Raw genomic sequence first — 21,296 nt, forward strand, 5'->3', positions numbered from 1 at the left:
GTTTCAAATCCTACTTATTTGAAAATGTTACTGTTGGTGAAGCCTGGTTCATACGGCACACGAAAGCAGAGTGAAGCGAATTATGTGATGCCAACAATTAGGTATCCGATGTTTTCCCATTGTGACACAAAGAAATTCTCTATTTTGCATTTTATGTGAAGTATGAATTGGGCTATGGTATATGTTAGTAAGAAAAGAGTAAGATAAGTGAACAAACACAAAAAAAGGTACAACACAAATGTAGGGTAGCAAGTAATATTTTTAGAATTCGTCTAACAAACCGCATCTTTCATGGGCATGGCTAGAAGACCGTAATCTGTAGAGAAGAAAAAAGGGATAAATTCTTTCCAGGTGTATGACATCTGGCATGAACTATCCTTAATCAAATGTTCTTCCATCTCACGTGATTCATCTCATGTCTAATAAGTCTGCTTAGTGTTCTTGATCATTCCGTCCAAGTCTAACCAGGGAGGTATAGAACAAGAGTCTCAAATATCTTGGTGGATTTGCCTAGCACCAGGTCCTGGTTGACTTTGTTTCTTTTTTTTCAACCTAAACTTAAAGAAACCAAGCTTGTGTTTGAGAGTCTTTGTCTAACGGACGGGTGTAACACTGTTCCACATACATGTCATAGGACACGTACTTGGGTATAAAATCAACACAGTTTGGAGTCCTGCTTTCATTTGACCAAACCTGACCGGGACCTGAGGGGCTTTGGCGTCTTGGATATAGAGCCTCCCCCCCCCCCCCTTATGTCACAATTAGTTTGAGCAGTGAATCACAGTGCCATATACCCACGTGTGACCCAGACGCCGTGGACGTGAAACAGCTGGATTTGTAAATACCAAAGTGCAATGCAGCCAAAATCAACATTATCACAAAGTTAAAAAAAAATCATGGCAACAGATTATTGTGGCCAGGATGTGTTTAGATTGGTTTGAATGAGTTGTGCAGATGAGGTGTGTTGCTTGGTGGTATTCATTTAAAGGGAAAGTTCAACATTAATGAAACACCTACAATGGCAAATTATCAAGTTATTACCTGAAAGATTGCGCGGATCAAATTTGATGTCAAAGAATTGTTCTCGTCATTTCTTGTATATTCATTCTAGTAAAAATGGTGATTTTTCATTTAGATATTTGAAGGTTCCCCCCCCCCCCTCCTATTTTTTAAGGTATGTGCTTGGCAATTGATTTCACAAAAATAAGCGGAAGTATCTGATTGGCTTAAAATTCCTTGGCCCTGGTTATTAGATTTGCTCGTGCCTTGACAAACACTCGTCGGTCATTTCCAATCATTCATTTGGCTGTTTCTGAAAGAGCTGCTTCAAGGATTTGAGCATGGAAACCGTTTCAGAGCTGCTGGTACATTCCTGAGGTTTTCTTTGGGTTTCTTTGAGAGATAGAATGAAGAATGTTGATGCTGCCAAGCCAATGTTCAATCATTATTATTCATTTCCATGTATCGAAGGATGACAGATCCCCGTCAAGCGAGTCTCCCTTCTTGAAGGCAGTGTATACTCCTTGTTGTTACTCTATAATGACCATAACAACTTTTAAGTTGCTCCTTAAAAGGAGCACTATAGTGACCAAGACGTAGGTGTGTATTTATATGTGCACTAAGAAGAAGAGCTCTTAAGAGCTGTTTGAAGTCGTTCAGCTTTCTAGAAGAGGTTATTTTTCACCCACAAAATTTTGAATGTATCTGCCTTCTGAAAGCAAACAATTGTTTGCTTTCTTGCAACTTTGATGACCAATTGAGCCCAAATTTTCACAGATTTGTTATTTTATGCTCATGTTGGGATACAGCAAATGAGGATACTGGTCTTTGACAATTATCAAAAGTATACCCTGCCTCTTAGAGATAAGGAAAACAAATATTCACAATTCACTGCTAGAATTTTGCAGCGAATGTTTGCAGATACATCGACACCATGTGTACCTTTTCCCTTCTACTCAAAGCAAGCATTCTATACAAACAGTGGGATGGAACCATAATATAACCAATACATCAGTAACAATGACATTCAAGTAGGTTTATAAGCTTGTGACATGCACTGCTTAGCACAAACGATGCATGACAGAGAATTATCGTTTCCTCCAGTACAGGCTCACCTTCACTATATAGTATAAGGCTTCACTAGGCATTAGCGTTTTCAACCTCAAGAACTCTCCTGCCCTATTCCATATGGGACCAGAACCTTCACCATGTGTATAGTGCATTGGGACTCCGAGTGCAATGCGCTTTACAAGAACGGTTTATTGTTATTGTTATTTCCATTTTTTGGGACACCGGTGTAAGAGAAACCTCCCGGATAAAACAGATTAGTGACTGATAGGACAATACCATTACTTCTGCTTCCACACTTATTCATACCTTGAACATTCCGATCCTGCATAAACCTGACGATTCCAACACCTCGGCGCTTCTATTTCTCTAATCCTTTAAGGTCAAGGTTTCAGAAAACAACACTCTGCCTTTTTTTTATCAACAGTGCATTGCATTTCAAAATCTGGGGATATTTTTGCGAGGATAAGTACACAACTAGTTCTTGGTCACTTTTGGTCAGGAGGCACACGTATGCTTGGGATATGTGTACATAACTTAAAGGTAGACACGCTGGTGCGGGAGAATAGCTAACAAATTACTATGTTCAGTTATAAAATTTTGTTCATTTCATCACATATTATATGTCAAATACAAATGATTTTGTTCCTAGTTCTATTATTTTAAAGGATATGATTTTCTTCTGTTTTGGTTTCTTTGGGGGGCAATACTGTCTGTTATTTGTACGAAGTACATGTAGTATGCATTTTTTTTTTTTTTTTTTTTTTTAAGTTTTAAAGAAAGATGCCTTGTATTCCCCGACTGAGATCAATCTTCCCAAATACCCCCAGCTTAACATCCATGTTACATCCCGGCAGCAGCAGCCATGCTGTGATGCATAGTTTCCAAGCCATGAGTTAAATTCATCTCTCCGTGGGTCCATGTAAGAGATAGAGTCCATGGCATTTCAACTATTGCCCCAAGAATCTTGCCAATGTTCATCATCATCTAGAGCCTGGAGGAGGGCACCATACCACGGCAGCGCTGGTCTTCGCTCTCCACCCTCCATCCTCCAATCTCCCTACCACAACAGACCCTGCTTCCAGTTACTCTCTGATTATTCAATTGTTCTGCACCAGAGCTTAGGCTAAATCAAACCATATGTCAAAGGCAGTCAAATTTGACATCTTGGACATGCCATATTACTTGGCTTTTCCTCCCTCCTTAAACTGAACTGCAGTATTCTAAACACAATATCTCTAAAGGTTTTCTAGAGTAAGCCTAGAGTGATTTCAAATGAATATATGGAAACATTACAAAGAGGAACATGGAGGACCACAATACACTTCATTTCTCCTATGCAACCCCCACCCTTACCCAACCCCCTTTTCCTTCCCAGTATTTTCCCGTCTTGATGCATTGTTATTCAGAATCTCATGACCTTCACTAAATATTTACGCTGCTTGAAAACCCCTTAGGTGTTTGTCGACCAAAATACTTTTGGAAATCTATTTATGTCTTTAAACATGCCTGTGATGGACTCCCAAAAATAGCATTAATACTTCTCAATTGGTTTACAATAATATCATGAAAAGTGGAAGCTCACGCTTTTAACTGTTTTTAAACTTTCAGTATTTATACCTGCAAACTATTAACACAACAATCGTATAAAGTCTTATCATCTAATAACAAAACCATTTCCCATGTTCTTGTTAAATCTTGCAGGGTGACCTGATGTCAAGTGGTGACCTAGTTCTAGAGGTAAGAACCCAAGCACCTGTCAGTCCTAAGCCGGCCCAAAAAGTTGAGGTTCATCTGAAATTAAGTTTGTTGAGCTGACCGGAAAACAAAAACCAGCTTGACCAAAATTAGTTTGTGTTTTGTTTTTTTTTGGTTTGCACCCATCCATGCAAACACAGGGCACATCCTGTTGTTTATTACATGGTGGGTGGACTCCCAGTGCATTCCATTGTTGTCAGATTTTCTGGAGTAATCAGTAACTGTTTTTGTGTACAAACTGTTTCTTTTGACCTGTTACAGCAAAAGAGCGTGCATTATAGGTTAGAACTTGTTTTCAATAGTAACTATGAGTGACCTTGGGTTGTTCAGTGGTTCTTCCTGCATGCACATGGTTGTTCATACCATGATACACTGGTCATTTTGTTCAAAGTTTATTTGAACCATTTTGTAGCTGCACCAGAATGACATTGAAAGAGCAGCCACTTTGTCCTCGCAATTCAGTGTTCCCAAACTGAGGCTGGGATAACCAAACAGCTATATGCCCCAATTTTGCTTTGAGAACTAGCACTTTGCCAAGTGGTGTGTGTGTGTGGGTGCAGATTTATACCTGCTGTCATGCAATGCCCAACTCTTTTCGTAGAGCTGCTAAAAAAAACATAAAATATATTGCTTTAATAATTTTCTGCTAAGCAAAAATCAGCAGGATACCAGTCACAGGTGGAACATGCGGAATGGTATTTTGGCTGGTAACCTTATTCTGGTTAGCTTAATTTTGTTGTGCTTAAGCAGCTCTATGAAATCAGGCCATGCTGTGGGGGAGGGGGGGGGGGCAAACAAAAATATGTACAGCCAAAGAAGTTGATGGAAACTTTGTTTTTTCAATCATCTCTCAATGTGCTCTGATCTCCAAAACCCCCTTTGTCGGCCTACTTACTACAACATAACCCTACATCACCTTTATGAAGAGCTGTTTGTATTACCTAATGCTATGCCCACTTGAACTACTCAACACACATCATGGTTGGCAGAGAGGTCTTCATTGTGGGTTCAAACCAGGGGTGACAGAATGTTTTAAGACGGCTCTTTGTATTCATTTTAATCGGGAGGGAATCACGTTAGCATTACTGGGGTGGATTGAGGTAAAACTAGTCTTATCTCAAGTTAGAAACTCGTCCTAATAAGACTCGCTTTAAGTGTTTAATAACTCCTAGGACTAGTTCGAAGTTAGGACTATCTTTGTGAAATTGACCACAGGTCTTTGAAAACTTGTGGTAAAATATAATAATTTCTTTGTTAGGCAAAAAGGTGGCATTTTGAATTATAAAAAAAAAGGAACAAAATACCAGAAGATTTGATTTTGCTTTTCTCGCCCTAAACTACAGTATGTTCCCATGACAGGGCTCGAATTGAGGGTAAAATTCCATAAGACCATAAGGTCTATACATGGTCTGTATAGCTCAAAGAAAACATTTACAAAACATCTAAATGAATGAAAATGCATGGTGAGGTGGTATTAGGCCTATTCAATTGAAACACACAAGATGGCCGGACTTGTTCGTTCATGAGTTTACTGGTCCATCGCTAAAATCACTGGCCTCTGGCCTGTGGTTTAGTGTCAAATTCAAGCCTTGCATGGCAGTAACACAGCCAACCTGAAATGTTTTATGTTCCATGAAAAAAAAAATGAAAAAAAAAAAAAAAGATTATTTAAACACTCTGTAATATGTATTTAACTTTTCTTTTAATCCCGAAGGATATTTTCCGGATGCAAGGTGCTCGGGCAGAACGCTACCTCTACTTATTTGAGAAGGTGTTACTGATCGGCAAGAAAAGAGAAGACACATTGATCAGCGTCAAGACCCACATACCCGTAAGCGACCTCTCCTTGATGAAGTCTGTGCCTCAACACATTATCCCCCCCCCCCCAAAGTATTAAATCTAGACATAACAAAATGTCTGCGCAGAGCATCATAAATAATGTGGATCTCACTCTTCACATTTTGACACCAACATCAAACCAACAAAAAAATGCAGTGTTTATGTTTAACATGTAAACACAATTAAATTTCAGCATGTATGTATGGCTGTAGTGTTTTATTTTTGAAGGATTTCACCAAAGCGCTAGGGGGGGGGGGGTTGTCATGAAATTCTGACAAGGTTCAAGTGTGAGTGTTCCATTACAACAAGTGTATCTTATGTGTTGTTTGCCTCCCAACCCCTACAGTGTAATAACCTGATGTTGATTGAGAGCTTACAGAAGGAGCCGCTGGGCTTCAATGTGATACCATTCAACAATCCTAGTATACAGTACACCATCCTGGTAAGTCTAGCCAAGAGAATCTTTCCTGTGGGGGGCCCTGTTCCTGTACCCCCCCCCCTCTCTCTCTCTCTCTCTCTCTCTCTCATCGCCCTTCATTTTCACCCCATATGGCTTTTTCATCCTTTCCCCTATACCTCAGTCCCCAGCCCTCATTCTCAACATTTGTTGTGCAAACTGTCCTTGCAGCCAAACTACCATGTCGCATGTACAATTTGTGACTGGTATCCTGCTCATTTCTGCTTAGCAGAAATGTGTTGAGCAATATTTTCTGCTTAAGCAGCTCTATGAAATTGGGCACTGCTTATGTCTGCAGAAGGTCCGTGGACCAAATCCCAAACAATTTTCCTCTTGATTTTTTTTGAAGTACTTGGAAGCCATGTATGTGTATTGCTTGGATTGAAACCATGTGGTGTTCATTGTAAAAAAATTACCATGGTAACTGGGCGATAGTGATACTTCTGATTGGACCAGCCAGGGATAAGCTTTCTGGCGAAGGACAGAATATACTGTCCGAAACATTGAGTCCTCCAGTTCTCCTCCATCTCTCAAGAGAGATTTATCTACGGTGTCACCGCAAGGATATTTCTTATGATAAGCTCCTCATTGGTGTTAACAGGTTGCCAATATCATTAAAGAGCGCCCTCATTGATCGTGCGCATAGCGCATGGGGGTGAGGGCTGTTGTTCCAGAGTAAACTGAAAGGGGAAACATGAATGTATCCAAGGCTGGGAGTCGCTTTATGGCAAAGGATCGCTGTATATCATTATAGATTTGACATAGGAATGACACACATTGAGAGTGATTTGTAGACAGAAAGCAATAGGTCCTCCTGGGAGACAGGAGCCAGACTAGTCTTATGGAGCCGTCTTCACATTAAAAGCACAGACTAGTGATTGATTTACGTGTTTGCCTATATTACCATGTACTCGATCCTCCTGACCTGTTTCCTTAATGTACAGTAAGACGCTTGTTTATTCCCCCCTGGAAAATTTGTTCAGTTTCTGTCGAGATTAGATAACCTCAGAACAGGAAAAAATTATCAGAGAGGCTACAATTCCATTGTTTTCAAATATACAGCTATTTATAGGTTGGGTTTTACCCTTACACCATTGTGTCATAGCACTGTACACTCAGTCTCTCCTTGAGTTCTGCATTTTACTCGGGTGGAATTCAACAAGGTCTGTTAAGTTTTTCTTGAATCTGTATTTATTTTTTGCTTAAAATTGCTCTTGGTTTCTCCTTTGGCCAGGCTCGCAACGTCGACCAGAAGAAACTCTGGACCCACGAGATCAAGAGGCTGATCCTGGAGAACTACGGCAGCACCATACCCACCAAGGTCAAAGATCTGATTCTGAAGAGCAGTAAGTCTCTAGTACAGGGATGTCATTTCTTGGATGAAATCCAATTATTTTTTGCACCAAAAAAATAAATAAAATTATGTACTTTTTTTTGTCTTTCTTTTTCTTTCTTCATTGAGATCAAATTCCATAAAAACATAAAGATAAAACCAAAAGGAATGCCCCAGATTGCAGAGTAGGGTTTTTAAAACCAAAGATAAATGTGTGCTCTCTCAAGCTTTCATGTTTTGAGCTCGCAGTTCAGCCTATCATACACCCCTGCTAGTAGGATCAAGCAAAACAACAACTGAAGCAGTCATCCAGTTGCATTAGTAGCATTAAGATAAAGCCCTCCCCTGGATTTACGCACACATGGGGCCAATCATAGGCGGGTGATAAGAAAGAGAGACCAATGAATGGATAAGATGGTACTTGCCGTCTTGATGTCTTGCTATAATTGAGTGGTTGTACCTGGGTAAGGGATTCCATCTTAACTCCATGATCCAAACATCAATCTGCCTAATTAGACACAGATTGATGGTCCATGGGTTCTAGAAATTAGAGAACTTCCCACAGAGTCAGGGGCTTAAGCCTGGTTCATATTTCATGTGTAGTCGCAAAAGTGAAGCGAATTTTCTTGGGCCCTCAATTGGAAATCAGCTTAGACTGATCGTTAATTTATTTGCGTAGCAAGAACTCACTTAGCCTTCCCTGATCTTTATCACAGGTTTTAGGGCCGTGGTTAACATCTTTGTTAATTTTTCTGATTTAATTATTTTCTGTTTAAAATGTGCAAGTTTTATTTGTTACTTCAGCACCGGCTTCTTGCAGTTAGCCATGACGTGTGTTTGTGTGAGATACAGATTTGCCACAAAAGTTTAGAATTAGTTCTTCAGAGAATTTTTTCAAATTTAGAATTTGGGTTTAAAGATTTGTTTATTTACAATTTGTTATCAACCCATTTAAAAGTCCAAACTTGCATTTTTTGCTACTGGAAGTAAATAAGATTTGTCTTTTTATGAATTTTTTTTTAGGGGGGGGGGGAATTTACTACTGTAAACAGGTTTGTTTTAGTGGAAACTGAAAACATGTGAACCAAATGTCATGTCTTTTTAAATTCTAGCCACGTCAGCAAAGACCGAGTCGGACAAAGAAAGTCAGACAGAGCAGGAGGAGCAAGCTCGAGAGAAGAAAGAGAGGAAGTCTAGAAGACGACAGAAACGACGCAACTCAGAACCTATGGGCAAGCTCATGAGAGGTCAAAAACAGGTCAAAGGTATGTCAAAGGTCAACCTAGAGAATTAGCTAACAGTACAATTTCTTTTTGGTTGGTTGGTGTGTTTGGTTAAAATCTCACTTTTCTTCCAGCAGATTAATCATAAAAATAACACTTTTTTTAATAAACTGAAACAATATTTGATTAACTTGTTTTTTTTCCGTTTCCAATAATATAATGGTTGATAATTATATCAAAAGAAAATTTGTTTATTTATTTTTTGGTTGAGAAAATAATCTGTGTTGATAAAAACACTATTGATAACAAAATAATACAGTTTATGAGTGACTTGTTTTTAAAAGTAGACATAAAGCTGTTTTCATGTTACTACTATTCTTCTCAACTGACTTGGATCGTTGGCTTTGTTTTCTTTCTCTCTTGGTCATTGTGTCTTGACTCTGTTAACACTCTGTTATCACTACTGGTTGCGGTGCGTAACTTTCCTCTTTGTTCGTATCAGGTATCGTGTTATTGTGATGTAAAAGGGCTGTGTAGTCGCTGTGCATAATTACAATGTTGGACAATCTGGATAACCACAGGGTTCAATATTTGCATCTATATATGTTTGTGGTTTGTGGATATGGCGAGGGTTGATGTTAGCCCTAAACGCTAAAAGCTATTTCAATCCACTCTGACTCTGAAAGTTGAAATCAATTCAGACCATACATTAAATTTCCCCAAAAAGGTATTTCTGGACCTTGTGAGTCAAAAAGCAGTGGTTAAGTATTATCAAAATGTATTTTTTGTAACAGGTGGGAGGTGGTTTTTAGAAGTAACCACAACAACCACAAAGGGGATTGAGAGAAGAATGAGTTACTAAATATGGTAACAGTTCTACAGCCCTTTTATTGTCTCTGTGGTAAATCTCATATAAGGTGGCTGATATACTAACGGCTTGGTGGTGGGGTCCAGTCATATCACTTTCAACTGTCGCAACAATTTTTACATATAAACAATGCTGTCAACATCTTTCCTCTGAAAATAAACAAACACATTCTTCATAACTATTTCTTTGAAAAGAAAATGTGCTATCTACAACTGACTCTTTGTAACACTGTAGACAAGAATAGAAATTTCTTCTGTGGTAGCTCATTAGTTTTTAACCTCTTTCGTGATTCATCTTTTAAAATTGATTTCGACTGTCAAATGAAAAATGTAAAATAGGTGTTGGAAGTGTACATTGTATTCAAGTCTTTGCCAAATATGCTGTGCAATCATTGAAATTGCTTAATTTTGTTATTTTGAAATGATTGAAATTGAAGTTTGAGTACAGAATTGATCATGTAGCCAAGGGTATGTGTAATCACCTTGAATGGTACAATATTAGCATTGATGGAAAAACTACTTCTACATTATGATTTTTGCTTTGAATACAAACAAAAATACAACATTGCGAAATGTTGACAATGCTGCTGTTTTAATTTTGAGCCAAGAAAAGATACAATTTGACAATGTTGGCAAAACTGTCGCTACCGGTAAGCCTTTCCTTGTTTGAATCAAGATAGCAACATTAGTAATGTTGACTACACTTCTGCCTCTTATGTACTTACTCTCTTTGAATCAATATGAGGTACAGCATTTGACAATGCAAAAAATGCAGATACTGGTATTCTTGCCCTTTTGTTAAATCAAGACAGGACCCAGCATTTTCTGTAGTTTTGGCAACGCTTCCAATATTCACATACTTCAAACAAAACTATTTGTTAACAATTTTATTAGGAAAGAAGTGTTTTCAAAAAATTATTTGGAATCTTGAATTTTAAGTAGGTATTTGATTGAGATGGATGAAGTCATTTCTTTCTGTTAGACATTTTCTTATATCACAAACACTTGTTGCTTCAAATATGTAATTTCAGTTTTGTTAAAAACATTTAAACTAAAGATCACAATTTTGACAAGTTACAAACACACATGTGAAAATATACATAACCTATGACAAACCCTCATACCCATACTCCCATGTACATGCATCCATACATGGTGGCGGACATGGTGATAGACACCCAGGGGGTTTCTATTTTAAAGCTTTGCCATATTAACCCATGGTTTCTCTCCCATCCTTGCTTATTACACTTTACAGCTGCTGTGGAAAGCATGATTATTAAAGGTGAGTGGGCGATCACATTAAGATGGTACACCAATCCTCTATCCAAGATTCCTACCTCGCTAGTCACAGAATTACACTCCTCCCCCCCCCCCCCCCCCCCTTCTCCCAGATATTCAGTGCAGCCCCATAGAATTATCTTTGCTGTAAATACACAAAAAAAGTCTTCATGCCAGGGCTAATTTAAAGAGCAAATACAAAAAAAGGAATGTCGCTGAAAGTTCTTTCCACTACAATTCTGCAAAATATACCTAGGTGCAAGCACAGTACCTGTTCTTCTGTCAATCAAAATTCTTCTCCACACGGTAAAGTCGCATTAATGCGAACCGGTATGTCTGTTGTTTTCCAGCCCTGTGAGAATTTCTCTCTAGCAGCTTTCCCACAGAAAAGAGATAATTGTATGGTGCTTCTGCCATTTTCCTTTACGACACCCTGCAAAGCACCCTCAACCCCCCCCCCCAACCCCAAACCAGGCTGATCATCATAAAATGATCAAAGTATTACTCAAGCACAAATCGTTTAATTACCCAGTTGCAGTATAACTGCTTGATTACTGCAAATGCAAACCAATCACTTGAAATTGAACCAAGCTTTATATTATACAAAGAAACTACCATGCTTTAAATAGTGTGCAGTTTTCCTGGAGCAAAGTTAAGATAATTTCCAGTCCAAAAGCATTAAGATGGGATTGGTGTACTATTAGGATGCTGCACTGTGTGAAGTTTGATGCACTGAGCATGTTTGTTTTATGTGGTTTGTCCATGTTGAAATCTTGGATTCATTGAATTTCAGTCTCAGAACTAAAGATCTCTGTGTCAGACCATGAAGTCTAAGTCTGTATTGCAGGCCTCTGAGGTACAGTCTTCAAGGTCTTGAGTTTCTGTTGCAGACCTTGAGGTCTCCATCTCGGACCTCAAAATTCTCATTCTTGGTCCTAAGGCATCATTGTCTGAGTCTCAAGTGTGAGGTGTCAAGTTGTAGTCTTGGTTACAGGCATCAATAGCGTTCTCCCTTCTTAGTGGGGTCAGCTTGCCAAATGCCTGTTTGAACACCCAAGGACCATTCAAAATTCACTCCACCTTTGGAACACTAGATGGCAGCAGACATGCCAGATAAATTTTCATTGTTGGCATAGTTCTGAGCATGGTACTGAGAACAATGGATTCACCTGGTAGGTCTGCTGCCACCTAGCATCCCAAAAGTCCCAATTTGTTTATAGTTCGTTGTTGAAATGCATTCCTCTTCATTGTGAAATGTGGATGAGCGGACTAGATGGCGGACTAGTGAAACAGCACGCTAACTGGTCCTACAAAGTAAGGGAAAACCCTGACCAAGTGTTGACTGAGGTTTTTGTTTTGTTATGTATGCAATGTTCCATTAGACCCATGCACTTCACATACATCCCCTGCGGCATGCTTCCTTGCATACGTGTATGAATGCTGTCATTTCATGCATGTGATTTCATATCATAAAATTTATTTCATATATCATTTGCCTTTAATCATTTCCTCTTTGAGCTTTCATTTTGGTTTGTTCGCATATTCTCACTCCGTTGCAATTATAACTTTTTAAAACTCTGTGTTGATTGACAGGAATGATTCACAAATTAAATTTTTATCTACATGTATGTTCAAATATTGGGAGAACATTTTAGTAAATTTAAGATAAAGATGTTTGTTTTGGTGCAGACTGTTTATTAAGAAACTTGCTGAGGAATCAACAAATTTACAATTGTATGTTAGTTCCAAGCGCAGATTCAGAACTGTTTACTGCAGAAAAACTTTCACAATCAAAATTTTATTTTACAAACTATCAAGAAGATTTGATGGTTGATGTGTGCTTTCACAATGGATTTGCATTATTGCATTACACATCTGCTTTCAAGAACCATTGGCAAGTTGGCTATTTACTTTGGTTATGGTTGGCGTCGTTGTGAAATTAAAAAAACTGGTAGCTAGCTCTAAAGCAGAAGACAATTGCTTATACAAGCTTAAAACTCTGCTTGTGAAGGGGCACAAGAATTTTCCCCTGGTGAAGGGGCACTTCTCTGCACAGATAAAAATTTGTGTTGGAACTTTGCAAAGGGCACCAATGCAAAAGCACAGGGCTCCATGGTAATTGCTGTGGGTGCCTTGATTTAATTCTGCATAAAGCTTTACGGAATTGGCCCCAGCACACAGTCAGTATATATTTCCAGGTCATCAGGTACATCAGGAATCAAGTTTAAATTTGAAAAGTTCAGCTTGAATTGTTTGGATTTGTTTGATACCTACATTAAGCAAAATTTGCAAAAGCAAATGCTCCCACTCATCCTGGGAAAAAAAAAGAATGCCAACCTAGCTGATGTACCACACTCTGTTTGCAAGGAATTGCTTGAAAAGGCTTGACAATTTGCATTTTGTTTAAACAAAAAAAGCATTGTGCATAAATTTGCCGTCTTCAGTTTGGTTAAAGTTGTCATATCATCATCGTTTCCTTTTTCTGATGTTATTTTCTCACAGGTATGAAAAAGCCAGAGCTGTCAAAATGGGTGAGTTATTTCTCTTTATGATAAATATTTTGCTGAAAATTATTTTGTGTTTATAGCAGTGAATGATGAGAAAGTATTTTTATAGGAGATTAGCAGTGAAAGAGACAGCAGGGGCACTTGTTCCAATTGTTTATTTATTTTTCTGTTTTTTTCTATAATTTTGAGTAACATTCAAAGTTCAACTTTTGTAATTTTGCTCCTTTACAATTGATGGTCTGTTGATGATTGCTATATTTTGCTATATTTGTATTTAGATTGTAGTTGCTTTGCTGATAAATATATTTTTTATTCTGCCAATTTATGTATCAGTTTTGCTGAATAACTGTTGAATATTACAAATTTATGTAACTATTCTCTCTAGCCATTGTTCATTTGTGTTTGCAAATTTTTTGTAAAGTTTTGCCCATAGTTGTTTTTGTATAGTTTTCGCAGATAATTACAGTTGTTATGCCGATAAACACATTTGTATGTGCCAATTAATGTTGTAGTTTTCCCGATAAGTTTATTTAATTCACCAAACTATACATAGGACAGCCTCTGTAATAAGTGTAGTTTTAGTTGAGATATAAATATCATTGATGCCAAGTAACGCATATTGTACATAAACAGAGACAAACCTCACCTCATAACCTAACAATAAATATCTGTTTTTCTTACAGGCCGGAAGAAGATCCAGTGAGTTTTACCGAGATACTGTATCCGATGAGGAATCCGATAATGAGTCAATTGAGTCACCTTCAAGAAAACCATCACTTGTGGTAAGTGGCTTTTTCCCTGTCTCATCCAACGTTTACGTATAGAGTAGTGTTTTTGAAAATAGTCAACATCAACATTTCTCCCAATTACGCTCGGAGCATACTGAGTTATCAACCACCGTTTTCTTTTTCGAATCAACACTACTCAAAAGAGATTTTTACAAATGGTGCTACAACAAAACCTCACACACAATCACTTTGCAATAGGGTTCTTCAGGCCTGGAATTATCTAGAGGCATGTTATCTGGTGCCCTGGTCTTGGCCTTGGTGCCCCTTCAAAAGTTTCCCATAAAAGGTTTCCCATAAAATTTTGATCTTTCAAGGGAAAGGACTTGTGCCAAATGAAAATGGCCTAGCCCTCCCAATGATGAAATTCTATGCCTGGTTCTTATAACTCGTTTTAGGACACACAATCTATTTTGATGACTCCCTTTATTTGTGTACCGGTATTAATCAAAACAATGTTGTTGTTTTTGTGTGGCAATACACAGGATGAGAGTAACCCAGCAAGAAGAGGTAGCTTATCAGCTTGCTCTGACTCGACCAGAACACCAGACTCAAGGAGCCCGGATAAACAAGATCAACCACTTGGTAAGATCTTAAGACATGTTTCCGTGTTTTCGTTGGATGTTTTTTATTGTTTTTAACTTTTCGTAAGTATGTTAAAGTAAAACTCAATTCAGCCTCCTTAAGGCCGTGAAGCTTTTATTTCTGAAATAAACCAATCAATAATAATAATGATATAATTCAGAGGTGTAGGAATTTGAACCTTCAAGCATAAACAAACAAACAGAAAACTAAAGTAGTTTCTGACGATTTCCTTTCCTTTTCTTGTACCCCAACAGCCAACAACCTTAGCCAAAGACTAAGCCGTAACAGCATCGAGTTTGATGGCAATGTGTCCAGCACACACAGTGATGAAGAAAGAGACAGAGCCATGATGGAGAGAAGCAACTTAACCCGGAAGAGAGAGTCAAACAGAGACTCTGGAATCGGCAGCATGACGCTGTCCGAACATGCTGCAGTTGAGGGTGATAAGGACGGTAGTGGCTCTAGTAGACGTCCTGATCGGGGCAATAAGACCTCTGAGGACTTATCTAAGAAGATTGATCCCGTTCGGAAGCGTCTTGGATTGGATGATAGTGAGGAGGATGATGACAATGCCATCGTGGAAGTTGTCGAAGGCCCAGACAGCCCAGATGAGTTGGAAGCCTTAGAGACATTGCCAGAAACAGTTAACAATGCTGCTGTTGGACATGAAGATGCCGTAGACTTAGAGACATTGCCTTCATACATTAAAAAGTTTTCACCATCGGAACCTTTCAAGCTTCGTCATTCAAACATCAAAGGCTACCGACCTCTGGGTGCTCGTAAGAACGGGGATGTGTGGATTCCTATGTCTCTTGGCCCTCACATGAGGAGCAGGAGTGTATCGTATGGCAATCGGCCTTTTAGTGCTGACGCCGCAATGCATACGCCACATCAGAGAATGCCCCTCTCCCGCTGCAACAGTGAGGACAGACAGATGTTGGCAGCAGTCAGTGAGATGTATAGTAGATCTCGCTCAGATCCTAATATGCTAGAGACCAGCGCATGTGAGGACAGAAGCAGGTCTGCCTGTTGTATCCCAACTTACACTGAACATCCTCATACACCGGAATCACCTCAAGCAGTGTCGGAGGAATCCTCTACTTTCTCTTCAAATGAGAACCTTTTGGAGTCTGTCAACAATGCCTTCAAATTGTTGGGAGAAAAGTATTCTCAACTTGATCTCTCTGAAAATAAAGATGAGGACGAAAGCGAATCGTCAAAGGATGGAACAGAAAGTACAGCAAATACTATTTCAGCTGGAACTGAGTCAACGGAGGAGAGAACCATCATAGAGCCTCCTCCAATGGAAGAACCAAAACAAAAGATAGTTGTTCAACCTAAAGTTAAACCACGTACTAAAACAGTCAACAAGCTTGCTCGTGAGTTTAGCCGAAAGGCCAAGGAAAGTCCAAAATTGATTGTGACAAGACAGTCAAGTAGTGACTCATGCTTGGAGCAGACTGATTCTGCTTTTGGAGATGTTTCCTCTGCAAAGGACGATAAGGGTGTGGATGTTGTAGTGAGAAGCAAAAGGGTAACAAAAGTCACCAGTAGATTTGAAACTTTCCAGAGAGCGATGACGGAGAATGAAAAATGGCAGGCACCATCTAGAAGGGCGAGGTATATCTCAGATTCCGTCTTTCATGCCGTCCCAGTGACAGCAACAGGATCATCATCAGAGGAGGAAAAGACCCAAGACACACCGACCTCAACATTCAGTCGTAGTGCTCGCAACAGACGTTCAGTACGTGATGTTGTGAGGAGATTTGAGAAGCCCAAATCCCTCAAAAAGGAATCCAAAGCGGTGACTCCAACAGTGATGGGGATACAGGAGCGGCTACAATCCATCAGGCAGAATGCAGAGTTCCACAAACAGTCTAATCAACAGGTCGGTAGCTCAATAAAGTCACTCCGGGAGAGGAGACAGGAACTACAGGAATGGGTATCAAGACCAATCCAGAGGAGATACCATAAGAGCGAAGGAAACTACCTGGAGCTCTACCATTCTGATACGGCATCTTACTGTAGCGCATCAGAAGAGCCTGATGGTATGAGTAGCTATGCTAGCAGTGCACAGAGCAGCACAAATACCTCGCCTGTCCATGTTCCCAGGGTAAACCTCCACCTTGATTCAACTGAAACATCCTCCACGAACTCCTCCTCTAACAATGAAACAGCAGAGAGTAAGGAGCCCATCCTCTTTCGATCACTCAAAGAACGCTTTCAAGAGCTTGAAAAGGCCGTCTCTAAGCCTGTACGCAGAACCTGCGCCGACCCTAAGAAAGAGATTGATGCAGAAAAGCACAGCAAAGCAGAGGAGAACAAGTCACTGTCGGAGGAAACTTACCTCCCGTCGGAGGAAACTCCACTCTCGTCAGAGGAAACTCTCTTCCTGTCTGAGGAAACTCTAGTCTCATTGGACGAAACTCTGGTCTCTTTTGAGGAAACTCTAGTCCCGTCGGAGGAAACTCCAGTTTCGTCGGAGGAAACTCCAGTTTCGTCGGAGGAAACTCTAATCCCAACCATCGAGGAGAGTCAAGAGGTTGATGGCGAGAGTTCTCATCCCAAATCCAGGTCCAACAGCAGTCCCTTGATGTTAGAGGCTGTGACAAGCTCGGACCAGCTAAAGAGAGCTACCTCATGTGAGAGCAACTACACCGATGCTAGATCGGAGCTATCGGCTCAAGATTCATCAGAAGACAGCTTTCATTCAGGCTATGCAACTCCTACAGAATCTTAACATTTAATCACTGACACGGAGTGTCAAGAATCAAATTATCAACCTCGATAATTTTAAACCTTATAGTTTTATACAGAGATGTAGTCAACATAAAACAGAATTGTCAAATTGTTTGATACACATTTATGAAAAGTCTTTTTTCATTTTGATCATTACTCAGGATTTTTTTCCTGAAGCATTTCTAAGCCAAAGAAGTTCAACGTGAAGCTCAAGTATGACCCTACCTTTAAGAAGCAAAACATCATTAAAAGGGAATTTTCCGGTACAACAATGAGAGGGGAAAAAATTATGGTTAGCAGAACTAGGTATACAAGCAAAAAAAATACCACATCAAATATACAATCTATGACTGGTATTCTGCTTGTTTTTGCTTAGCATAAAATTGCTAAACAAATTGCTTCAGCAGCTGTATGAAATTGGACCCTTGGGTTCCGAGAAGGACCAGGGGGGGATTTCACAAAGAGTAAAGACTAGTCTTATCTCGAGTTAGGACTAGCCCTTAAGTTTTTAATAACTCCTAAAGAGTCCTAGGATTAATCCTACGTTAGAAGTATCTTTGTGTTATCAACCCTTGGGGTTATATTTGTGGGTTCCTGCATCTGATAGGTGCCACGACTCACACAGTCCTTCAAATTCGAAATCCCCAAATAGTCTTCACATCACTTGCGGGAACCTAAAAGACATTTTTGATAGTGCCAATGTATTTTACAGATCCACTGCTCCAGTTTTACTATCATATTTTTGTATGATTATTAATTCAGTGTAGATATACATGTACGTAATGAAGTAAACGCTAACTTGAAACCAATGATTGTTTTTTTAATTTAATCTATACGACTTTGAATTTTATCATTCAGATACCCAAAGATAAAGAATATTTCTGTACATAAATATATATTATTTACTTTCTGTGTAAATACAACTTTTGACTAGGCCTCATTTGAGGCATTTATTGTAAGTTAAACAATTACCAACGTATAAAAGCAGTGTACATGTATATCTACCGTAAATCTTACTTTATTTTAATTGGTGGGTATTTTCTTCGCTTTTTAATGGTGCCAACGTTCACTGTGCTTTGTTCTACAGTGAGTTATTTTTGTGAGTGTACATTTGTAAAGTAATATTGTACATTGTTATCTACATTTTATTTTTTGTCTTGTCGATAGTCCTTGTGTACTGCTTAAAGCATATCGTGTTTCTGTATAGTTTCTATTGTGTATCAAGCCTTGTACTGTAGAGTGCCAAGGACTGATCCCTGCGGACTCTGACGATGCCAACAAAAACTTCACTCTAAGTTGTTGTGTACTTAAAAGTCGTTAGATGTGTGGTATAGATGCAATGTAATCATCTTTAGAACAAAGACAAACAACATGGGCCCAATTTCATAGAGCTGCTCAAGCAGGCAATTTTGCTGAACAATTTATCTGCTGAGCCTAAATTTAGCAGTGATACCAGTCAAAAATGGTGCATATGAAATGGTACGTTGGTTGGTATACGTTTATCTGATCAGCATAATTTTGTTGTGCTTAGCTGGTTTTTGTTCTTAAGCAGCTTTCTGAAATTGGGCCAACAGTTTTCAGTTGGCACAAAAAAGGGACTTCATTGCCTCTGTTCTTGACCCTGGTGATTCTTTAAATATTCCCACAGACAAAATAAAATACCCTGTGTAAAATGAAAATGTCTCATCCCTTCCCTTATGTAACACTAGGGCCCAGTTTCATAGAGCTGCTTAAGCACCAAAAGTAGCTTAGTAGCACAACAAAACTTTGCTTACCAGAATAAGGTTACCAGCCAAACTTTCATGTCACATGTACGATTTGCAGTTGGTATCCTGCTAATTCCTGTTTAGCAGACAGTTGTCAAGCAATATTTTCTGCTTAATTAAGCCCTGGCCTGAAAAGAATTCTTCTATTTGGAGATCAAATATTTCTGTCTGGAGGGAATGAAAGTAGAATACTAAAAGTCGGTAATGTTGTATGATCAGATTGTTAATAACAGTGTTCAGTCCAATATTCTCTCTTTCTGTCGGCCTCCCGCAGATTTGTTTTCAAAATTTCATTCAACAATGATTTAGTGTGTGGCATCTCTCAAAAGGTTTAGCTCATTAATCGCTCTGATCGGACATTACAATCCATCCCTTCAAATGACATGGGGCCAATTTCATGTAGCCTGTAAGCACAACAACCTGCAAAGCACAGAATAGTATTGCTTAGCAGAAACAGGTAACCAGCCCACATAACATGATATTATCATTGTTGTGGCTGGTGCCTGACTGTTTTTTTGCTTAGCAAAGAAATTTGTTAATCAGCAACAGCTTACAGAAATTTGGCCCTGTGGTATAAATGCAAACATTGTTAACGGCCCCAGCAGATTCTTTGTCAAAGGCTAAGGGGAAGACTCTGCTATAGGGTCACAGCATAGAGTTATGTATAAGAACTAGAGGGCGCACTGGCCTATATACACGCTCCGGCATGCACACAGGCGGCCATTTTCTAAGTTGACAAAACAGCCATCCACAGCGTGTGTTTGTGCGGCCATTTTGTAAGTTGAACAGTATCGCGTGAGCGTTCAATAAAAAAACTTAAAACGCGTATTTCATATCCAACGCGCGTACAGAATGGCGCACTTGTCATCTTGCGGTCCTGTCGCGTTTGTGCAAGCAGCATCACCAGTGCGCCCTCTAGTTCTTATATATAACTCTATGGGTCACAAACATCAGCCATTAACAACGTGTAGTTGTCTGGAAAATTTTACTGGAGTTGATTCAGGCCGACTTTGTGAAGAATCCTTGAAATAATTTTGTCTTTATATTCCTTTCACATTTACACTATTTTTTTTTGTCCCAAAAGATCTTGATATTTTTTTACTGATGGATAATTTTTAATGGATACCAATCACTATTTGTTATGTGTTATCATAAAATTTGTATTGATACTCCTTGAACAAAAGTGCTTAAAACAATTATACCTCTGATTGAAGTCACTTCAGTGATTTGTTCGATTTCTAACTAGATGTTTAAAACAAATCACTTTTATATTCACGTTTGACCATACATTCTGACATTTCCCAAGAATCTACACAAATCAAAACAAAACTGATACAGTAATTAATCAGATTATGTTTCAAGGGTATGAAATAGGACTCTGGCTTCACAAATGAATATTTACTTTTTTGGACCCAGGTGGGGTAAAAGCGTGGGTCAGGTCTGGGCAAGTAAATTGCTAAAGCCCAATTCGTACTTCCTGTGAATGCAAATTTGACTTCACAATTCTGCTTTTTTGTCGTAACTGTTTGGCAAGAACAGCTCAACTCTTGCAAATTGTTCACTGCTTTTTTGTGGCGTCAATTTGCTTTGCATTTACAGGAAATATGAACCGGGATGGATTTTGGGCTATAAGGGTCAGGGTAAACCAGCGTAGTGAGTATTGACCTCTCTTAACAAGGTATATCTACTTAACTATTCTGTAGTATTTACTACATGGCAAGTCTCTTGTATAGTTAATGTATTATATTTATTTATCCAAGAAAATAATTTGTATTTTGGGTGCTCTTTGAAAGAAGCCATGTTGTACAAAAAACACAAAATGTATATAAAATTCAATATTCTGGATTTCTACTTCTTGAAATGTACTTTCTATACTAAAACTAAGTTATGTTCATGTTGCATAATAAGCTGGAATGGAGGCTTTTGCACTTGTTTTAAGACAAAGATAACAAGGTCCCCTATCAAAGCTTTCCTCTAAGTTAAACTTGACTTAAGCAAGTACTTTCAAGATTTCCTGTGGAAAATGAAGAAGTAATTGGTGAATGTTATGTGGAAAAACAAAACACTCTTGCAGAATAAAATTGTTTGAAGA

General features: G+C 38.8%; 1 protein-coding gene across 7 annotated transcripts in view; it reads left to right on the forward strand.

Annotated features, from left to right (window-relative positions):
* Window positions 1-19,662, forward strand: part of LOC117288707 — a 68,909-nt gene extending 49,247 nt beyond the window's left edge. For 6 of the 7 annotated variants that reach the window (XM_033769561.1, XM_033769562.1, XM_033769581.1 and 3 more), the window contains 10 exons: window positions 3,772-3,807; window positions 5,540-5,656; window positions 6,011-6,106; window positions 7,356-7,467; window positions 8,567-8,719; window positions 10,800-10,826; window positions 13,325-13,353; window positions 14,013-14,111; window positions 14,600-14,699; window positions 14,954-19,662. In XM_033769561.1, the coding sequence (XP_033625452.1) occupies window positions 3,772-3,807; window positions 5,540-5,656; window positions 6,011-6,106; window positions 7,356-7,467; window positions 8,567-8,719; window positions 10,800-10,826; window positions 13,325-13,353; window positions 14,013-14,111; window positions 14,600-14,699; window positions 14,954-17,439 (3,255 nt within the window). In that variant the 3' untranslated portion in view covers window positions 17,440-19,662. The remainder of the gene's footprint in view (window positions 1-3,771; window positions 3,808-5,539; window positions 5,657-6,010; window positions 6,107-7,355; window positions 7,468-8,566; window positions 8,720-10,799; window positions 10,827-13,324; window positions 13,354-14,012; window positions 14,112-14,599; window positions 14,700-14,953) is intronic. The other variant, XM_033769564.1, reaches the window with a different exon arrangement.
* The last annotated feature ends 1,634 nt before the right edge of the window (window positions 19,663-21,296 follow it).

Source organism: Asterias rubens, chromosome 1 (genome assembly GCF_902459465.1).
Source record: "Asterias rubens chromosome 1, eAstRub1.3, whole genome shotgun sequence".
NCBI lineage: Eukaryota > Metazoa > Echinodermata > Asteroidea > Forcipulatida > Asteriidae > Asterias > Asterias rubens.